At 40.6% G+C, this 19,945-nt stretch overlaps 1 protein-coding gene across 2 annotated transcripts in view; it reads right to left on the bottom strand.

The window, feature by feature from the left end:
- EXT2 (exostosin glycosyltransferase 2) overlaps nt 1–19,945 on the bottom strand; it is a 110,843-nt gene that overhangs the window by 43,379 nt on the left and 47,519 nt on the right. For both annotated transcript variants that reach the window (XM_025209864.1, XM_006028431.3), the window contains exon 8: nt 10,120–10,251. In XM_025209864.1, coding sequence (XP_025065649.1) covers nt 10,120–10,251 — 132 coding nt within the window. The remainder of the gene's footprint in view (nt 1–10,119; nt 10,252–19,945) is intronic.

Genomic DNA, 19,945 nt, shown 5'->3' on the forward strand with positions numbered 1-19,945 from the left:
TTCAAAAGGGGCATTTAGGCATCTCCAAAGTGCCATTAAGAACCAACCCCCTGCTGCCTGCCTGAAGAGTGTGTCTACAGTCTGAGACCTCTTGACCCCACTTTCTGCAGGAAATCGAGTAAATTCAAACCTCCATAATTTACTTGAGTCTTCCTGACTTCTGCTAGGGAAAGGCAAACAATGCAAGCAATTATCCTAACAGCAACTTAATTAAATCTCTATTACAGCAGCAAGGCATGAAATGGATGGCTCCTCCCCATTTACTAGCAACTGGTGAAATCAAGAGGTGAGTGAACATTTGTTCCAGTCCCATCATTATTAACCCTCCTGATGGAGACCCATATGAACTTTCACTCTCAGAAAGAGGAGCAAGAACTGATGGAGTGATCATCCATCACTTTCCATGACAAAGTGTTGACATTCAGCTATGGATAAGACAATCCTTGCCCCAAGCCCCCAGCTAATATTCATTACAGGAGCCATGGTAATTAACCCAAGATTGATAGGTTGTTTATTGTGAATCACTTTTATGGGCAAGGAGTATCAGGTTGCAAATGCCAGCTTCTCTAACAGGGATCTCATGTCATTTGGTCTGGCAGTCTCAGTTGTTTGACAACGTTCTCTGCAGACAGAATGAAAAGCCAAAGCACTGGAATCTAGAATGAGAGAGACAGGGATTGGGAGACCGAACTGAAGCTAGTGAAGTGTGAGACTCCTTTAAAGAGACATGCCCATGTGAAAAGATTCAAACTATTGCAGCTAGTTTGTGCAGGACTGCCACAATCAGGCCCCCTTCTCCCCCCCCCCCAAGAAAACCCAACTAGCAATGCATTTTTCCTCTTAGTGCAGACCCAAGAACTATTATTTCACTCCTTCCTTACTGAATGAAATACAATTCCATTTTAAGAGCAATTAAGCAATAGGGACAAAGTAATGAGCGCTTTTCAGCCAAGATACTTAAGCCCAGACTTGCCACCAGTTCAAGTGGGACAGGGCAGAGGTGCATTAGGTATCACAAAAATCAATCTTACCAGGATGAAAAACCAGAATATTTGATATCTGAGAAATCACATCTGTTCCTAATGATCCTATGCACAGTCAATTCCTATAAAAGTTGTAACATTCATATAACAGCAACATGCTACACAGTTAAGACTTAAGGTTCCAGCCCCAAACGCTTATACTCTAAGTGGACACTAAAAATAGGAAGGGAAAATTAAAGGCAATAACCAGTTAGCGCTAAGTAATGGTAGTAACATATCTTAATAGTTTCCTAATTTAAAACAAATATATTTCACTTATTTTTCATAGAAAAAGAGACCAATTATGGGCTAACAGAAATAAGTCTGTAAAAGAGACTTGAAGAAATAGAAGACAGGATACATTACAAACTGGAACAGAGAGCTGCTGATTCTAGGACCATGCAGCTGGTAAAAGAAGGTCTATATTTTGGTAGAGGAACAATAATTTCCCACTTACCATTTAGTAGGAAAAACTGGCAAAAACAATGTAAAAAAATAAAATTCTGCTGTTTCATAAACAGGAATAGTGGTTTTCTCCTCCATATGTGTTTTATTTTCAATTATCAACAGACTGAGTGCTTGCTAACCAGAAATTTTGGCAAAATCATATTTAATTTGAACAAGGACAACCCACAGTCATTTAAAAGCCAAGAGGTAAGGACTACATCATGATTAATTGTACAGTAGCTAAACAGTTCTTCCCTCCTTCCAAGCAAAGCAGATATGTATTTATTCTTTACCCCCGTGGGGAGGGTTTTTTTGGTTGGGTTGTTTTAAATATCAATACTAACCTCAATGTGGTTTCAATTATGAATTACCAGACCAAAAGAGCCTTGATTTATTCTATTTCACTCCAATTATACATGATGGGTTTCCAATGAGTACTTTGAAAAAGTATTTCATCATGCTTCCCATCCTCAAGTGGTCAAAGGGCAAAACCAGAGGACTTAACCCTCTCTACTTCTCTGGAGTCAGCCGCAGCAATTACATTATGGATCCTTAGGTCAACACAAGACCTTCCAAACTGTATGAGCCCACTCCACTGGTCTCTTGAGTTTTGTGCACTGCCTCTATCAGTGGCCTATACTTGATGTTATAGGTAAAAAGCTATCAAATACTTAATCGCAATGCACCCAGCGATTCCTTAAGTGAAATCCTTGCTAACGCCTGATGGAATTGCTGCCCTAAGGCATGAATTTTGATTTCATAGATTTCATAGTGGTATTATTAAATACCACTATGATTACTAAAGAACACCACATAGTTACAAATATGAAATCCTGCAGCTGAATCTACATTACTCTCTGAGCTCCTACAACTCTGAATTCCATCAGCTGACCACATGATATGAAATATATGTTTAGGTTTTTAGTTTACCCCTCCCTCCTAATTAATATCAACAATGTGACAAAAGAAGAAATTTGGCTGGGAGAAAAGCTTGCAATGGACTAGACTGACGACTGCCAAAAAACAATGGTGCTCAACCTCCAGCCTACGGGGCCATGTCGTCTGGCACCTGGGCCTCCCCACAGGCAGCACTAAATTGCTGTAGCTTTGGAAGCTCTTCCAGAACTGCAGCAATTACTGCTGCCATATTTCCCCCAAATTTCTAGTCCCATGGGGAGCCCTGAGGGCATGACACAGCCCCGTGCACCAGACTACACCAGTGCCCAGGGTCACTCTGCAGCTGGATCCAGCACACAGAGCTAGCTGATGCATGGGGTCACTCTGTAGCCAGATCCAGCACACAGGGCTGAAACAGCACCCTGGAACACACTCACAGATTCACCCTACACAGCATGCTCATCCTGGTCCACTGGCCGAATCCAACACCATCCTCAGGATACAGCCTGAAGTCTGGCTCTATGCCACTCTTCTGCCCTACAGGGCTGGAAGGTTGAACACCACTGTCACAAAGAAAGTGATCTCAAAATCTATCTGTAAAGGCACCAATACTCTATTGGTGTCCATCGCACAGCATGTGAATGCCACTAAAAGGTGGTCCTGCAATAGGACTCATGTGCCTTTAAAATAAAACTTCCCCATGCAGTCTCCTGGGGGGAAAAAAATTCAACTTTTAGAGGCCAAGGGACTCTTTTGGAGCCAGAAGGGTTTAAAAACACTGACAAGATGACACATGGCATCTAAAAATGTAAATTAAATGTTACCACTCTATAGCTTTAATAAGCCATGATTGAAAACCAAGCCTCCTACTTTTCAAGCTACAGAGTGAGCACCTCAGACCAGCCAGCAAAATATTACTACAAGGAAAAAAAAGGGCAATAAGTAAATAAATAGAGGGACCACCTAACAATAGGACAAGCACATTCCTACAGTTTCATCAGGCCAATCTAACTGAAACAACCACCCTGAGAATTAAAAACACAAAGCTTCCACATAATGCTTGTGTGCATGCTTCCATCTGCAGTATTTCCCAGATTGAAGATGAAGCAAAGAGCTCTAAAAAAAAAACAACCTAACAGTATTAGATACAGATTGTGTGTGGACTTAAAATTACAAATGACATTAAAGCAAAACATCTGAATCCCAGTTTCTCTCTCCAGTGCAAGCCAAAAACCAAGTCCAGAAGTCTGTTTCTCATGCCATGGAGGATATCACAAGCAGCTTGAGATAAACAATCTCCCACATTAGGTACAAGCCAAACTGCATAGGATAAGTATGGTGTCATCTTTTACCATACTGTGCAGGGAATCCTAGTAACTCTACTAATCTTGGCAGGTCAAAGAGGAATCAATTGTCAAATTTTGTTCTTCAAGGAAAAAGTATTCTTTAAGTCTGAACGATTACATATTTAGTACACATGATTTTTCAGTGGTTCTCAACCTAACCTGAGGGCTAGATCTGGTCCGTGGAGCCATGTCATCCAGCCCACAGGTGTCCCCACGGGTCTGGAAATTTGGAAGTTGGGGAGCGGTGGCAGTGTTAATTACCACTCCCCTTCAGTCAAGTCTTTGGACCCATTTGACAAGTTGGGATGGATAATGTGGCCCGGTGCATGAGGACAGGCCAGCTCGCAGATGGATTTGGACACTTGGGGTTGAGCTGGTGCATGGACAGATCCAGGTGCTCGGGGTGGGGCTGGAACACAAGGTTGGATCCAACATGTGGGATCACATTCATGGACTGCCAACCCTGGACCAATCATCTTGCCTGCTGTGCTGTAAGGTTATGCGCCACTGTGATATATCCAAAACACAACCACTACAAAAGCATATCAGTGACCAACGTTTTATTGTCTAATGAGATATGGTAGGAAATCTAATATATAAATCTAATATAAATAAGATAAAGGCTGAGCCAAATGACTCAACCACTCACACAAGTAAAATTTAAGGTGGCTGAAGGTAAATTGAAAGAATGAAATGTAATAATGCAAGAAAAATGCTGCTTTCTTTTAAAAGCAGAATGAGTTATACCAGATGTGTGTCAGCTAATAAAACCGCTGGATGATTTCCCCTTATTTATAGATGAATTAGCACAGATATTAAAGTTTGTTCAGCTCTTTGAAGATGAAAAATGTTACTGGGGAAGAGCATAAGCAAAAATTTAACACAATGAAATCATATGTTTGTCACTTATTGTTTAAAAAGGGAGGGGTGATATTTTTCAGTGACTGGCATCCCACAGGATTTAGATTATTCACAGGGAAAGTGAAATATAAAATGCCAGCCAAACAGCTCAGAAATTGTTTTAATTATTTTAGAAAGCTTAACAGTGTCCTGAATGACAGAAGCAGTCAAGAAGTAAATATAATTCTATTCTCTCAACAAACATCTGGCTATGGCTTTGCATTAAGTTAAATTGGCAATTAAGTTAAATTGGCAATTAATAGCTCAGGGGTATCAAAGATCTGGCCCATGGAGCCCTATCATCCAGCATGCAATGTAGTCTGTGGGTCTCAGATTCAGGGTGGATTTGATTTAAATCAAATTGATTTAAATCACTGGTCAGGAAGCCTTGAATTAATCATACAAGGGTGTAGGTTGTAGCCGTGTTGGTCTAAGGACATAGGCAGACAAGGTTCTTTGGATGAATCTGGTATCTTTTATTAGACCAACTTAAATAGTTGGAAAACAATTATTAAGCAAGCTTTCGGGTTCAAAAAACTTTCATCAGGCTAAGGAAGTTTCAGCAGTTGGTGTGTGCTCTTCCTGGATGGAATGAAAAGTAAAGAAGACAGAGGCTGGGCTGGTATGCGTACAAGACAGGTAGTCCAGTGAAAATGTAGATTGAGGAGTCAATGGGTGAGAGAGAGGCTGGGGAGGGCAGGGAAGAGAAAAAATCATGGTCTAAATATAGACATTGGATTTATGACACATTATAACCTGCCTGACATCTGACTCCCCAGGTACCTCTCCATTATTCATTCCCCTTCTCTCTCTTCCCCCCACTCCCCAGCCTGTCTCTCACCCATTGACTCCTCAATTTACATTTTCACTGACTACCTGTGTTGTATGCATACCAGCTCAGCCTCTGGCTTCTTTACTTTTCATTCCATCCAGGAAGAGCACACACCAACTGCTGAAACTTCCTTAGCCTGACGAAAGGTTTTTGAACCTGAAAGCTTGCTTAATAATTGTTTTCCAACTATTTAAGTTGGTCTAATAAAAGATATCAGATTCACCCAAAGAACCTTGTCTGACTCGAATTAATCATTGTTTTCTCCCTAAGAAGTGCATTCTTGCTGTTTGATATCCTTTATTCATTTAACTTCTTGAAACTATGCACTTTTAGAGACAGGTAAGGGCGTGAATCTGTGTATACAAACTTGCAGAGAGACAAGAGAGCTGATGTGTAGGTAATCAAGTCTGCTATCTCTCATCTCCATGTACTGCTGTTAACAAGGATGTTATTTCTGGAGAGACAAATCCACAGTTTGAGAACTGAAACTATGCATCACAGAGATGCTTAACGGGTTGAACACTGAGTCCCACTGGGTAGAGTGGTTTTCTTTAATCTAAACTATAAGAGGAGCCTCTGGAAACCCCTTGTGATTGGGCCCCTAATATAGTCCATGGCCTGTTGTGACCTATTTATAAAACTTTTCTAAAAAGGTTACATGAATATATTGTCTCAAATAGTATATAATTAAAAGTATATATAATTAGAAGTTATAATCCTTATAGTATATAATCAGAATTCTATGATGACATGTTTGAGCTTTAACATATCTTAAAGTTATCTTTATATAGGTTTATTTCTTCCAAAAACGCATCTTAAAAACATATATAAGAAAATCTCATTTAAATATAAAATCCAATTTTTAATTTTTCTTTAAATAGTTGATTTTAATCCACCCTGCTCAGATTGGACCCATGTACTGCACACGTGGCACATGACGACTGGTCCCAGGTGCCTACTGCCACTGCCATATGGGGCTAGTCTCAGGTGCCACTGAACCTGCCCTATGCACTTCACTCAAAATGGTTACGTCCCTCTCTGAACTTTCCATTCACACACCCACAGAATACCCAATTGCCTCTGACCATCCTTCTCCAGCTGTCACTCCATGGTCTTGCCTAAACTACATAATGAGATTACAATAATATATTTACTGCTTGGTTCACTTGAAAATACAGCACAGAGAGATGCAGGAGGAGGAAAAGGAGGAGAAGAGAATCAGATTGAGTCAGCTGATATTTGTAGCAGAAGTATGGATGGTGAATTCTGAGAACAGAAGCCAGCAGTTTTGCCAACAGTCTGTATATTTACAGACAGTCAATAAAAAACAGGCTAAAAACACCTATCTAAAGCCTATAAAAATGGAGCCCTCCATAAAAACAAAAACTAAGCAAACATGAGCTTGACTGAAGCTTTGTCTCTAAACAAGGATGGATGCTGAAGAGCGGACAGAGCAGAACAGTGTCACCTGGCATGAGTGGGAGTGCAGCACCCTGCAGGGAGCATTCTCTCAAGGCTTTTTAGCCCCAGTGGCCCCCTCCCCAAGCCACATGCTACTGCTGCTGTGTCCCACTGCTTGCCTGTAAGACCACTGGGTCACAGGTAGGCAAATGGTAGTTCTTCTTTGGGAATCTGTGCCAGAATAGGGAAGCAAGGCTGGTGGGGATAAGGCTGAGGGGGGCAGCAGCATGGTGCAGGGTGTTTGGGGGGAATCAGGGTGAAGGGGTGAGTGTGGAACCCCTGGAGTGGAGGAACATGGTGTAAAGCCACTGCTGCAGTCAAGCAGGATTGCCAACCTCTTTTTTTTTTTTAACTGATCTACACATTTTTATTTACAACGAAACTGTATGGGTGTTAAACCTCAAAATATGAACCCAGCCCTTGTTCAGGACCTGGCAGAAGGGTTACATTTACATTATATAAAATATATATGTTAGTAAAAAAGTTTGCAGACTGCCAGTAAAATCCCTGGAAGACATTAACTGAAGGGGAATTTACTGCATGTAACCAGACTGCATATTTCATTACAGTATTAATAGCAACTTGCAGTTGTTGCCCCATTAACTGTTAACTACATCTTAGAGTCTAAAATTAAGCTATAGTCACAGACTTGGACTAACAGAATTCTGAGGTTATCAGGCTGAGGATATTTGCTGTAAATTCAGACTTGAACTCTGTATACACCTAAATACTACTACTAACTTGTAAGCAGAGAACATATTCCAGGCATTGTTTAATCCCTCACTATATTTTCATATCTGGATCAGCATGTATGATGGCCATCCTTCACTACCCTAAAAGATATTCTGTAAGGTCTCCCTGTGCACACATGCACTTATTATTTCCTACCAAGGCTAATCAGAAATTCTAAAAGTGTTGTTATGTGTATGTTGTGAACAAAGTTATATGAGAAATACACTCACATTTCAAGTGTACACATTTACATTAATTCTCTTGCCAAGCGGAGACCATCTGTGACATTCTGACAACTGGACAGGACAACTACTCGAAAACAAGGGCTCAATGATTTATTGATTTGACTGGTAGGCTCTGTGTACACACTTACCTCCCAAAGTGCCCCAAATTATAAATTAGGTGCAGAGGAGGTTCCCTAGTAGACTGCAACAGTAAATAAGCTGACCTTCAAGAAATAAAATATATCTAAAGCAAAAATTTTCACCAAGAACAAGTCATGGCTACTGAAGGTTCCAGTTTATTTGCTACTACTTTGGGAGTAAGGGTCAAAAGCTGCAGCCTTTAACTTGTTAAATAAATGTGACTGAATGAATGACATTTTTATACATGCAAAGAAGAGTGAGATAGCTACTTATCAAACCCAGACACGGATGCTACAAGCCTGTGTATGTGAGTGCACGAGTGTATGTGCAAGGGCTCGTGCATGAGAGGGCACATGCATAAGAATGCATGCTCACATGCATTTGTGTAAGAGAAATTAAATTCACAGAACAACTCATGATCTGAATTACATTTTCTCTCTCTGACCCTGAAAGGGCCGTAAGCACTAAGTGTAGCTGGCTAATGCAGAGCTTATGCAGCTCATAAAAACCGTTTTTATGACATTCTGTTCCACAATTGAAAAAAGAAATGAACTCATGTATGTTGTTAGCAATTTTCATAGACTAGGATAAACATCAAATTCTTTCAGCTGAGACATAAAACCACCAAGGAACTGACCATTTGCGGGCAAGAAATAGTCATGGTATGAAGTGTTAACTCCACTGTCCTGGACAAATTCCAGTTTGGCTAATTAGATTCAGCCTTCTTAAGTTCTCTCTGCAGTTTCAAATAGATATGGTATATTCCTGTTTATTTATACTATAGAGTTACATGCTGCTATGGTGTGTTGCTGTACAATTTCAGTGTTACACACCAGAAGTGGCTGAATTTTTTATTTCAGGAATGACCTCCTGTAGAGTACTCTAGGAGCCTGTGGGATAAAAGAATAAATATGCAGTAATTTTTCTAACTGTACCTTGGGGAACAAAAGAATGGGAGGTAAATATCACGAGGGTCAAAATGTCCCCCCACAGTGAAAGCTATATTTCCACTGCAGTGAATGGGCAGTATAATAGCAAAAGAGCTAGGAAAAGGCCATTTCCAGGTCCTCCAATTTCAAAGCTCCTATTGTCTTCTACAATGAAAAAAAGGCTGGGTGTTGGGGGATTCTTTCTTCATCAAATCAATCTAGATAGGACTTTAAAATGTTCCGATCTCCTTAATTTTCATTATCTGCCTCCTTCCATCTACATCATAAATATCTGCAAGCGTCGTGCTCACTTACCAATCTTCCTAAGAATACGTAGCAATCATCTTGCACTCTTCGATACTGAGAGGTCACTAACCACCCATCTACAGACATTAATATGAGAAGGCTAATCCTAAATTTTCTTTTGTGTTGCTGAAAATGGTCCCGATGCCAACTTGCTAGCTCAGCGTTTGGAGAATACTTTAGATAGAAAAAAAAATGTAAAAATGTGTCTTTATATTTTGACACTCAGAATTGTGAGATGAATTCATTTTCAGGATTCTGCAGTAGAAGAAAGCAGAATGGGGATGTATGGTGCAACATGTAAATCATTATATTAGCATTTCTTCCTGATAATGCTAGGTACAAGACAAGGGAAGTGAGTCTGTTTAATTAAAAAGAAAAAAAACAGCAACACATTCAAGTTGATTGTTACGTACTATACAAAGGAGTTGTGTACACTAGAATATCAGGGAGAGCATCCATTCATGGAGCTATGTGGAAAATTAAAATAATACAAGAAAACTGCAAGCTAGAATGGAGGCGGAATTTCTGCAGGCCCTGGAAAGGAAGGCTGGAGAGCTTACCTACATTATCTGACATGTGTCAGTGTTATCACTGTAGTTTTCCACTTTAAAGGGCACTGAATTAAACACAAAATTTACAAGTGAAATACAAATATAAGTGAAATATAAAAATAGCACAGACTAAAATTTGCATTTGACAACCAGGCTCAAAATGGCTTATCAAAGATTTTGGTCAGCTGCCATAAAAATATAATAATTTTATCTGTACCAATTACAAATACCACAAAACATCTGCAGAACAATATTACCCAGTTACATAGCTCAGCAAGTTCCTGTGAGCATAAAACTTTATGACTAAGCCATAGGAATTTATTCTACTTACAATAGCTGGGGGATCGTTCCATTCTTCATAAGATATGGCAGCATATGGGTAGATCCTGTCGTTGATAATCTGAAGGGTCGCCAAAGCAATTGCTTTCACTGACCGAAAATAAGCTTCCCAGAACCATCTTGCCTGCAACGAAAGAACGAAATGCATTTTCAAATCCTGTACCTCCAGGGACCTGATGTCTCACAATCAGTTTTCATTTGTCATACACAATCTGCTCAATGACAAATCAGGTGGAAATGAAATGAGGAGGCAGGTTCTTGGGACCTAGCTATGTTTCCACAGAGCCCAGAGACTTCAGAACATTGCAGCCAAAAAATTAAGAGGAAAACATTTCACTGCATCTGTGGCTACGACTAGAAAAAGACTCCAAGCAAATACTTGAAAAGGCCAAGTTTCTTTCATACTTATCACCAATTTTATCCCCTCAAAATGTCAAAAGTGGTTTAACCACAGCATACGGTAATTTATTGTTCTATTTGGTTTCTCTAATTCAGAGGAACTCAAGTGCAGTCTGAAAGCCAATGGAAATCATAGAGTCTACTTTTAGGTCTTTCAACTGCAGCATGAGGAAAAACTGATACACTGTTTTTACTACTGGTAAACTCCATCAAACAAGCTAATTTCTATTCATCTACAAAGAAAATAATATGCTATTGTGGTTCAGTGGTAGAAACACTGCCACCTACAAGGCCTGGGTTCAATTCCCAGACTGGCATATAACTACAGCCATCAAGGCACCGAATGTCTGGACTTGGTCTGGCCACTGGATAGTGGCTCAGTGGCCTAAAGGAGGATGGAAGGTCCGGGCAGCCCTCACACCTCCATACTTCTGCCCAGTCGTATGCGTCAAAGGTCCTGGTCACACACACTATGATTCAGAAGGATCAGTGGTTGCCTATAAAGGAAACAGAAATGCAAGCAAATAGTAACACTTATTTTGAAATAAAAATGTTTGTAGATGCAAATTAGTTGCAGTACTTTTTCCTGGCAATTTTACAACACAACCATGGGGCTTGTATGAAGTTGAATGCTAATCTGAAGCTCTTTTAAAAATAAATGTGGCAGTCAAAGAGAAAAATATACAGTCTTTAACAGATGAGTCATCTCTAGGCTGAGACCATGCATGACAAGTTTCAATAGAGATCCAATTTCTATGCAATGCAAACCCCTGGGTGCAGGGTTTGGCAACAAATGCATTGACTGATGTGATTCTGCATTAGACACACCCCCACGGTTACTTTTTGAAAAACGAAGGTCATAAAGTGATCCCCAAAACCCACAACCAAAACAAAGGGAAACATGCTTTGTCAATAATCATAGTTCAAGTATGTTGACCCAATAAAAGAGAATTTCCTGGACTTAATTGTTTCTGCAGGGTGGTAATACAAGTGAAAGGCAAGACATTTTCAGATGCACTAGCAGTACAAGAAGCTTGCAGAGCCAGAAAACAAAATTAAGGCTAAAATTAAGAGCTGGAATAGTGCTATTTTATGCTACTGGACATTTTTTATACATGCAGAAAGGCCAGCTTTAGTGATAAGCTACCACATATGAGATCTTCCTTAGACAATCCTTTGTGCTGTTGTTCAATGCTAAACAGCTGGTACATTCCAACTTACAGGTGGATGTTCTTTGGTACAGGAAAAAGTGATTCCTGTAAGCACAATTTTTAAAGCCCTTTGGGATTCTTCAGCTGAACAGCAGTATGTACTAATACAATCAATCCATGGTTTTACCACTATAGGTGGTGAGGATACAAGCTCATTGCTGTTCCCAAGTAACAGCACCCTTCCGTGCACTGCCTTGAGTATTAGCTATGTGATTTAAAAGAAAATGGGAATATGCTGCCAAGTTCTTACCCTCAGCACTCCACTCTACAGGCAACTTGTAAATCAGATTCTTCACTTTTATATTTCAGAATAAAAAAACCCTCAATATACAAAAAACAATCAGTCCTTTACTCAGCAAAGAAGTGGTTATACAATGAGACAATGATAGCTTCACCTATTCTATCAGGTGGAGAGAACAATAATCACACACCTCACAACCTAAGAAAATTCAAAAGCCTATATTCAAGAGGCAGGTGGGTTTGTACAATTAAATTTTTAATAGCACTTTTCACCTGGAGATGACCCATAGCACCTTGTAAGTGAAGGCCAAATCATTTCATCCACCACAGTTGTTTCTTGGTTAGAAGTTTGCAGCTGGATAAAAGGTCAAAGCAACACTATAACAGAATGTAGGGTGCAAAAGAAAACTGCACACCTGAGTCCATGAACAGTTACACATCTGAAGTGCTGCAAATTCATCTCTTACTTGGAGCATTTGGGGCACTCAGTCTCTGATCTTTCAGTTCCAGGGCCTGAAGGTCATACAAAGAATCATTTTTTCCAGCCTTAGCTGGACTACTTAGATCAGGCTCCAGAGATTTCTGAGGATAGCAGGAACTGGAAGACATGCAGAGACATGTCTGGGACTTCTGCTCTCCAGTTCTAGGGATTGGAGAGATTGCCACGGACACCCAAGTGCTCAGAAACATTCACTGGCTGTCTGACAAACCCCTGTCATATTCCATGGACCTCAGACACATAAATGGAAGTGCTTCAAAATTTGTATTTCAGCCAGGGTCATGTTTGGAGCACTTTAGCCATTTTTAGAGCACTTCCTAGGACATGTATGTCTGTCCACTTGTCATTTGCTTCAAATGTGAGATCTGTCCAAGGCCTGAAAATGGAGAAATATTATGAAGGTAACTGAAGCAATTAGAGGAATTTGTCCTAAAATACTTTACAAACATTGAATAATCCTCACAGCCCCCATAAGCCAGGACAAAGCAACCCCGTTTTACATACCTGAAATCAATCATAGAGATTCAAAGTAACAAGCGACTTACACGAGAACCCAAAAACAAACCAGTGGCAGAAAAAAAAATGAATATCTGACACAGAAGTCCTCTTCTGAAATCTTTAACAACCAAGTAGTCACAGGTTTTATATTTCATCTGCCCACTGACAGTTTAGCAAACCCACATTGTAAAAGGAAAATTAATTGCTAAAAAAAAATAATCGTAAATAGCCTCTGGATGTACAATGGCAGCAAGAGTTAAATGGCAAGCAACTGTAGAATCCTGTGCTATTTCAGTGTCACTAAGTGGTAGAGCATACCATTTCCCTTAATTCAGTGAATTGTTATTGGTACAGTTCAATTTGTGATTGTTACCTCTATAACCAACCCCTCTAGACAAATACAGATAGGCAGGATCTATATAGACCTTCTCTCCCTCCTGTTGGCTACAGCAGGGATTAATCGCACACAACTTCCTTTTGCTGCAAGAATGTTTGCAATGTCAGGCAGAATTACATCCTCACACCAGAAACAAGGCGGGAGAAGAGGGCGGAGGGAATTTACTCTTTATAGACTAATATTTATGTAATTATTAATTTTGGGTAAAGAGCTAGAAAATGTTTCTACACTTGGTTGTAATTCTTCAGAGTTGTGTTTCTTTAAGGCAGAACTCAAAACCTTCTAAGGGGATTGCAAGTCTCCAAACAGATGTTTCAAGGTCTCATTACTTCCTTCCCACCTTGTTTGCTTTTATAAAACAGAACTGATTACCATGACTAGCTATTCCCACATATCCAACATGGTAAGTTACTAAGCATATGAGAAACAATTTTCTACTAGGGAGCATTTTTCCAATCAAAATAATTTCTATTCTACAGCATATGCAAGTGTAAAGTTTGCATTACCAAGACAAAAGAAAGAATAAGAAATTAGATCAGGAAGACACAGCCAGTCACGTAATAGCCTAGTAACTTTGTCTAGCCACAAGACAAAAATCAGAAAAGCTTGAGTTCTACTCTTGGCTCTAATACCAACTCTCTCTGCACCTTTGGACAAATCACTTCAATGTTCTACTTCTGTTACCTCATCTACGAAACTGGAAGATTAATTATTGCAAAGTCAGAATGATTTAGTATACTGGTTTGTGCCTATACAGTACCTCAAATCTAAGAGGTACTACAAAATGACTGTATTCAAGATGCTTAAAAAATTGTCCCCCACCAAAACCTTGAAAACCACTATTACAAGACAAAACGCACCAAAAACATCCTATGCCATGCTGGCATGGCAGATAAAAATAGGTGAAACAAGGACACCGCCATGCTATGGCATGCCACTACTGAGACAGAGAAAAAATTAGTGGAGATATACTTGGAGTTAAAATACACCTAGGAAAAGAAGCATGCCTCATGCCATAGAAAAAGGCAAGACCCATACAGTCATTGCCAATCTCACATAGGGGTGGGAATCCTTCCTGACTCCATATTTAGTGATTAGTATGCCCCTGAGCATAAGGGCAAGACCCTATGGCTAGGAACCTACAAAATTTCTAAGTATTGGCAGGAACACCAGTAAAAGCGTCTCGACTTAGCTATGACCAATGTCTAATACTTCAGAGGAAAGCCAACAATACTCTAGAAACCAATAAAACATTCATGAAAGAAAAATATTCTTTCCTAGCCCCTACAGAGAAGCTCTCAAGCATATGATAGCCAGACTCCTAGGGAAAGTTTCCTTTCAGCCATAACGCTGGGATTGCAATCCTTGAATCCACACATCGTGTGCATTCATTAGAAAGCCCCAAACACCAAAATCTAGCATACTATTCCAGTCAAACTCTTCAGTTCCATCTTGAAGTATCTCAGCTTTTTTGGCCTATCTGCTCTGCTCAGATTCCAGGACATCACTCCTCTATTAGTTAGAAAACTCCTAATTTCTAACCTAACTTTTAAAAAAAGAAGTTGTAGTTATAAAATCTTGTACCTGAAAGGGTCTTTAGCCTAAGCTCTCCCCTTTCACAATATTCACTATGATTTATAAAATGTAACCATATCCCATCTAAATTCTTGCTAAACAGAACAAGCCTATAATCTCTTCATCAGATAGATCCTCCATTCCCCTACACATCTCAGTGGCCCTGCTTTGTACTTCTTTTGAGTTAATCTCGTTTGATCACTGATGACCAGAATCATGTCACATCAGTGCTGTGTACAGTGGTACTAGTGTTTCCCTGCCTACTGCATATCCCCTGCCTGAACTCCCTAGAATTACATTAGCCTTTCTGATGCCAGCCTAACACTGGCAGCTCATAGTCATCCTACAATCAACCAATACCATTTCTAGCAAAGTTTGTATTATTGGGAATAATATTAAAGCCCTAATAAGTATATATAAAACATTGTTACTAAGCTAAAAAGAAGGGGGTTACTGTTCATTGATGCATGGTGCACAGGAAATCTTGATTCCCTTTGAGCAAGCTCACAAAGCACCCAAAGCCAATGAGAACCTTCTTCATGGCTCCAGTTCTATGACTTTATTCAGGTGGACTGCAGAAAAACTAAGGGGTTTGAATTCATCAGGTATAAGTACACCCATCACTGCAATAATCAGGTGCAAAGGCCAGACACATGTACAGCTATTTTCAAGAAAAACAGCTTGCAGCAAGAAGACTGCCCATTCACTGCAAGTAACATTTATTTAGGCAAGGTGTTATTTTTCTTAGAAATAAACACACTTGGGGGCCCAGCATCTCTTCCTAAACTCTTTACAAGCCAGCACAGCATCAGATTACACAGACCATTCATAAAACATTTATAAGTCCTAGTGTTAATGCCACTAATGGTGCTCCGGTGTAGAGTACAAGAGAGAGCAATGCAAATTTTCTGATTACTTTGTGAAAAGAAAGACACCAGGTATGAGGCAAGAAAGGAATATTAGGAGATCAACAAAACCTAGCTCCCCTTGATTCATGAAGAGAATCTTCCAGTTTTCTATTATTTAAGCCAGCCCAGGATTTGGTAGAAATGGGGAATGTCAGCAAAGAAAGAAAAGAAGCGGGGGGAAAAAATAGGTATGAAAGAAAGCAGTAAAAGTTAACTACCCATAAAGGACCAATTCTCCCAACCTACAGGTCAGGCGCCATGATGTTGTAAGATTTTGCCCCACTGTAGGAGCCAAGTGCTCCTAAAGTGTCACATTTGAAAAAGTTTACGAGGCCTTGAAGTGTTGCCATTTTCACACTGGTTGAGGTTACTCTACTTTAACTGCTCTCCTTTTATATGGTCTTTCTAATACAATTGCCGTAGCTTTTTACTCCATTAGCAAGGAGGCTAGGAAAGCTTTGGCAAAAGGAAGGAGTATAACCTAGTTGTTAAAAATACTGGTGAAAAACTATGTCGCCTTAATCTTCCATGTATTCACTGCTTAACATCTGGCAATTCATTTTTTGCTTCTGCTTCATCATCTGCCCAATGTGTGTAATATCTACTTCATGGAAGTACTGAGACACTTTATTGTTTGCAAAGACTTGAGATTTCTGCATGGATTATCCAAAAAGTTTCTTCCTAGTTTGCATAAAAGACCAAACTTTTAAAACTAGGGGCGGGCAAAGTCTGGCTCGCAGGCCGGTTCTGGTTGACAGCGGACTCCATTTCCCAGTCGTCTCTGTGCATAGCTGGGGCCAGTCTCCCTGGAAACCCCAGCCACAGCTGCAAGACTGAGGTTGCCATGGAGACCAGCCCCAGCCATGCTGGCAGGGTGTGCAGCAGGGCAGGAGGCTGCTCTGGAGCCGCTGGGATCTTGCAATGGGGGCAGCCTGCGCTACAGCCTGCATGCTCCGGGCAGGGGTGCATGAGCAAGGGATTGCAGCCCTGCCCCTGTGCCAGACTAGGTTGTCATCGCTGCAAGGTGCTGGCAGAGCTGTGACGTGCAGCCTGCATGCTCCAGGCAGGCATGCGCAGGCAGCTGATCACAGCTCTGCTCCAGCTCCTTGCAGTGGTGACAGCCTGGTCTGAAGCAGGGTAAGAGTCATGATTCCCTGCCTGAGCACCCCTGCCTGGAGCATGCAGCCCTGCCCCTGTGCCAGACTAGGTTGTCATCGCTGCAAGGTGCTGGCAGAGCTGTGACGTGCAGCCTGCATGCTCCAGGCAGGCATGCGCAGGCAGCTGATCACAGCTCTGCTCCAGCTCCTTGCAGTGGTGACAGCCTGGTCTGAAGCAGGGTAAGAGTCATGATTCCCTGCCTGAGCACCCCTGCCTGGAGCATGCAGGTTGCAGATCACAGCTCTGCCCTGGCTCCAGAGCAAGCTGCCCCCATTGCAAGATCCCAGCGGCTCAGGAGCAGCCCCCTACCCTGTTCTGCCACGCGCCCTGCCAGCACAGCTGGGGCTGGTTTCCATGGCAACCCAACCTTTTTCTTTCACCTGCAGCGGCTAGGGTCTGTATGGAGAACAGCCTCAGGCATGTGGGCAGGGGCAGCTGGGAAATGAAGTCCAGCTGCTGGCCAGATCGGCCATCTTTCCCACTCCTGGGTTTTCTTTCACCTGCAGCGGCTAGGGTCTGTATGGAGAACAGCCTCAGGCATGTGGGCAGGGGCAGCTGGGAAATGAAGTCCAGCTGCTGGCCAGATCGGCCATCTTGCCCACTCCTGGTTTAAACCTACCATTTAGCCATCCAATACTACTAAGATAAGTAACTAGAGCAGCCTTCTGCCCTTTGTTAAATATGTAGACAAGGCAGAAGAAACATACATCCTGGACTTTACCTAGCTGAGATCAAAATTAGAAGATTGCCAGAGGATATCTTGAAGGTCTGAACTTACACAAAATAGTTGATGACAGCCACACATCTCCAACAGTGACAGAGAGCACAGGGGCTACACTCCCCAGCCTATCTCCATCTGGCTCCAAGCTACCTACAACCTTAGGTTACAGGTCCTCAGGTGGACCTGTCATTTTAGGGCACTTCTCTATCTGGTATACTAAATGTCCTGTAGGTATACTTATATCAGATCAGGTCTGTATTATACACCACAGTACAGTGTCATACAAAGGTAACTTCCTCTGCATTTGGAACTTGTACAGCCATGCTAACCCCCAGAAGCAAGACTAATAAACCTTGTTGGAGACACCCTGATAGGACTGTACTGCTTTCAGATCTGAGATTCATTATACTGTGCAGACATACATTCCTACACTATTCAACTTTTAAGTTACCATTTTCCCATTCCCTTTACTGTGACTTCTACCATCATTTTTATGACTTGTTCACTGATCTGGCAACTTCCTCACTGTCTGCATATCTATCCCTTCCTCAGTATGCAACTCCCCAGAAAAGAAATCTTCAAGTGCTTCAGACATTACCAGCATCATCTCTGTTTCTTCTAGAAGGTGGGGCTTGAGAGAAAGTCACATAAGATTTCACATAATTCAGAGTGAGGAGGCAATTTGCAGTTCCTAGCAGAGAAAGATTTGGGATACTATTTTCAAAAATGCTTAGGTCCCATTTTCAAAAGTGCCTTCAAAATTTAAAGTCCCACTGATTTTCCCCAATAGGTCAGATGATGTAGGAAAGAGAAAAAAGCAAGCTACAATTTAACAAGTGATTATTTTTTGGTTCACTAAACCTCAAGAACCCAATTTTCAAAACACATATAACTCAACATTTTCTGAAAATCATCCTCTTTAATGGGATTTCAATTTGGTTACTCAAATTGGAGGCATCCAGAATCAACACTCACTTCTGAAAATTTTTGCTGAAAGTAAAAAGTTAATGCCTCTTCCCCCAGGCACAAGTCATTACACTGGAATGTTAATAGTAGACCTGTTAAATCAATGAGTATTGGTAAACTCATGCTAGATTGTCTGACAAAGAAACACTTTCTAAAATATTTTCATGTTTTACAGAAGATTAACTTAAAAGTGTTTTTCAAAGTTGAGTTAAGAAGGTTGTGGTGTGGCTAGTTGCCAAAAAGGACCTATTCTTTAGAAAAGCTGGTTATAATGCAAGCATTATACAGAGAGGACTCTTAAAACCAGCAACTTTAAAAAATGTGTCATATGTTCAGTTTCCAATTCTGACATAAAGACTAAATCGTAACTCAAGCTGGTTTGAGCTTTTGCTAACCCAGTGAAGGAAAAAAGGAATGAGAAGAGTGTCTTGTACAAATGTTACATACCACATACTATGTTAATGAGGGGCTTTATTTTATTAAACATACTGGTGATATTTTAACAGTATTTCTGTACACACAGCCAAGTTCTGTTTCCTGACAGTGCTGAACTGCACAAGGTCCAGAACTCCAGGAAGCCAAAAGCAGAACTGCATTCACTTAACTTTGCCTAACTAACCACATGAAAGGCCTATAAAGGTAAAAATCCATTGCTTCAGATGACTTGTACAAGTTGAACAGAACACCAGTTTACACTCTTACTATATTATCTCTTTCAGCTGTCCTTCATTACAGGCACAAATGTATTCAGGTAACTTAGCCAGGATGCTTTGGATCAATACTGCTTGGTTATAACAATGTATGTCAGGCACAGAAAGATGAAGGGTAGGTCAAGGCCTCTTTCACTACCCTCTCCCTGTCACTCCAACTTGAATCTCTAAAACACTGGTTAAGACACATGGTACTGATATGGACCAGATTTTGCTGAGGACTATGAATATTCTGACTCAAGTATTTTTAAGGGTTGTAAAATAGAACTTTTTTGGCTACATTTAGGTACAATTTTACAAGGCATGTTAAAATGAAAAACCTTTGTATCTCTTCAATAGGAATGGACTGTGTGCTAACTCAGGTGATTAAATACATTTGACACCATACTCATTTTAATCTAGGAAGAAAGAAGAATATTTGTCCTCCCCAGAAATACAATCTTCCCCAATCCACTACACGGCTTTCTCCCCCCCCTCTTTTTTTTTTTTTTTTTTTTTTTTTTTTTTTTTGATCGTCTATTTAAATGTGAACCTCA

The sequence above is a fragment of the Alligator sinensis genome, unplaced genomic scaffold (assembly GCF_000455745.1).
Source record: "Alligator sinensis unplaced genomic scaffold, ASM45574v1 scaffold441_1, whole genome shotgun sequence".
Taxonomy (NCBI): domain Eukaryota; kingdom Metazoa; phylum Chordata; order Crocodylia; family Alligatoridae; genus Alligator; species Alligator sinensis.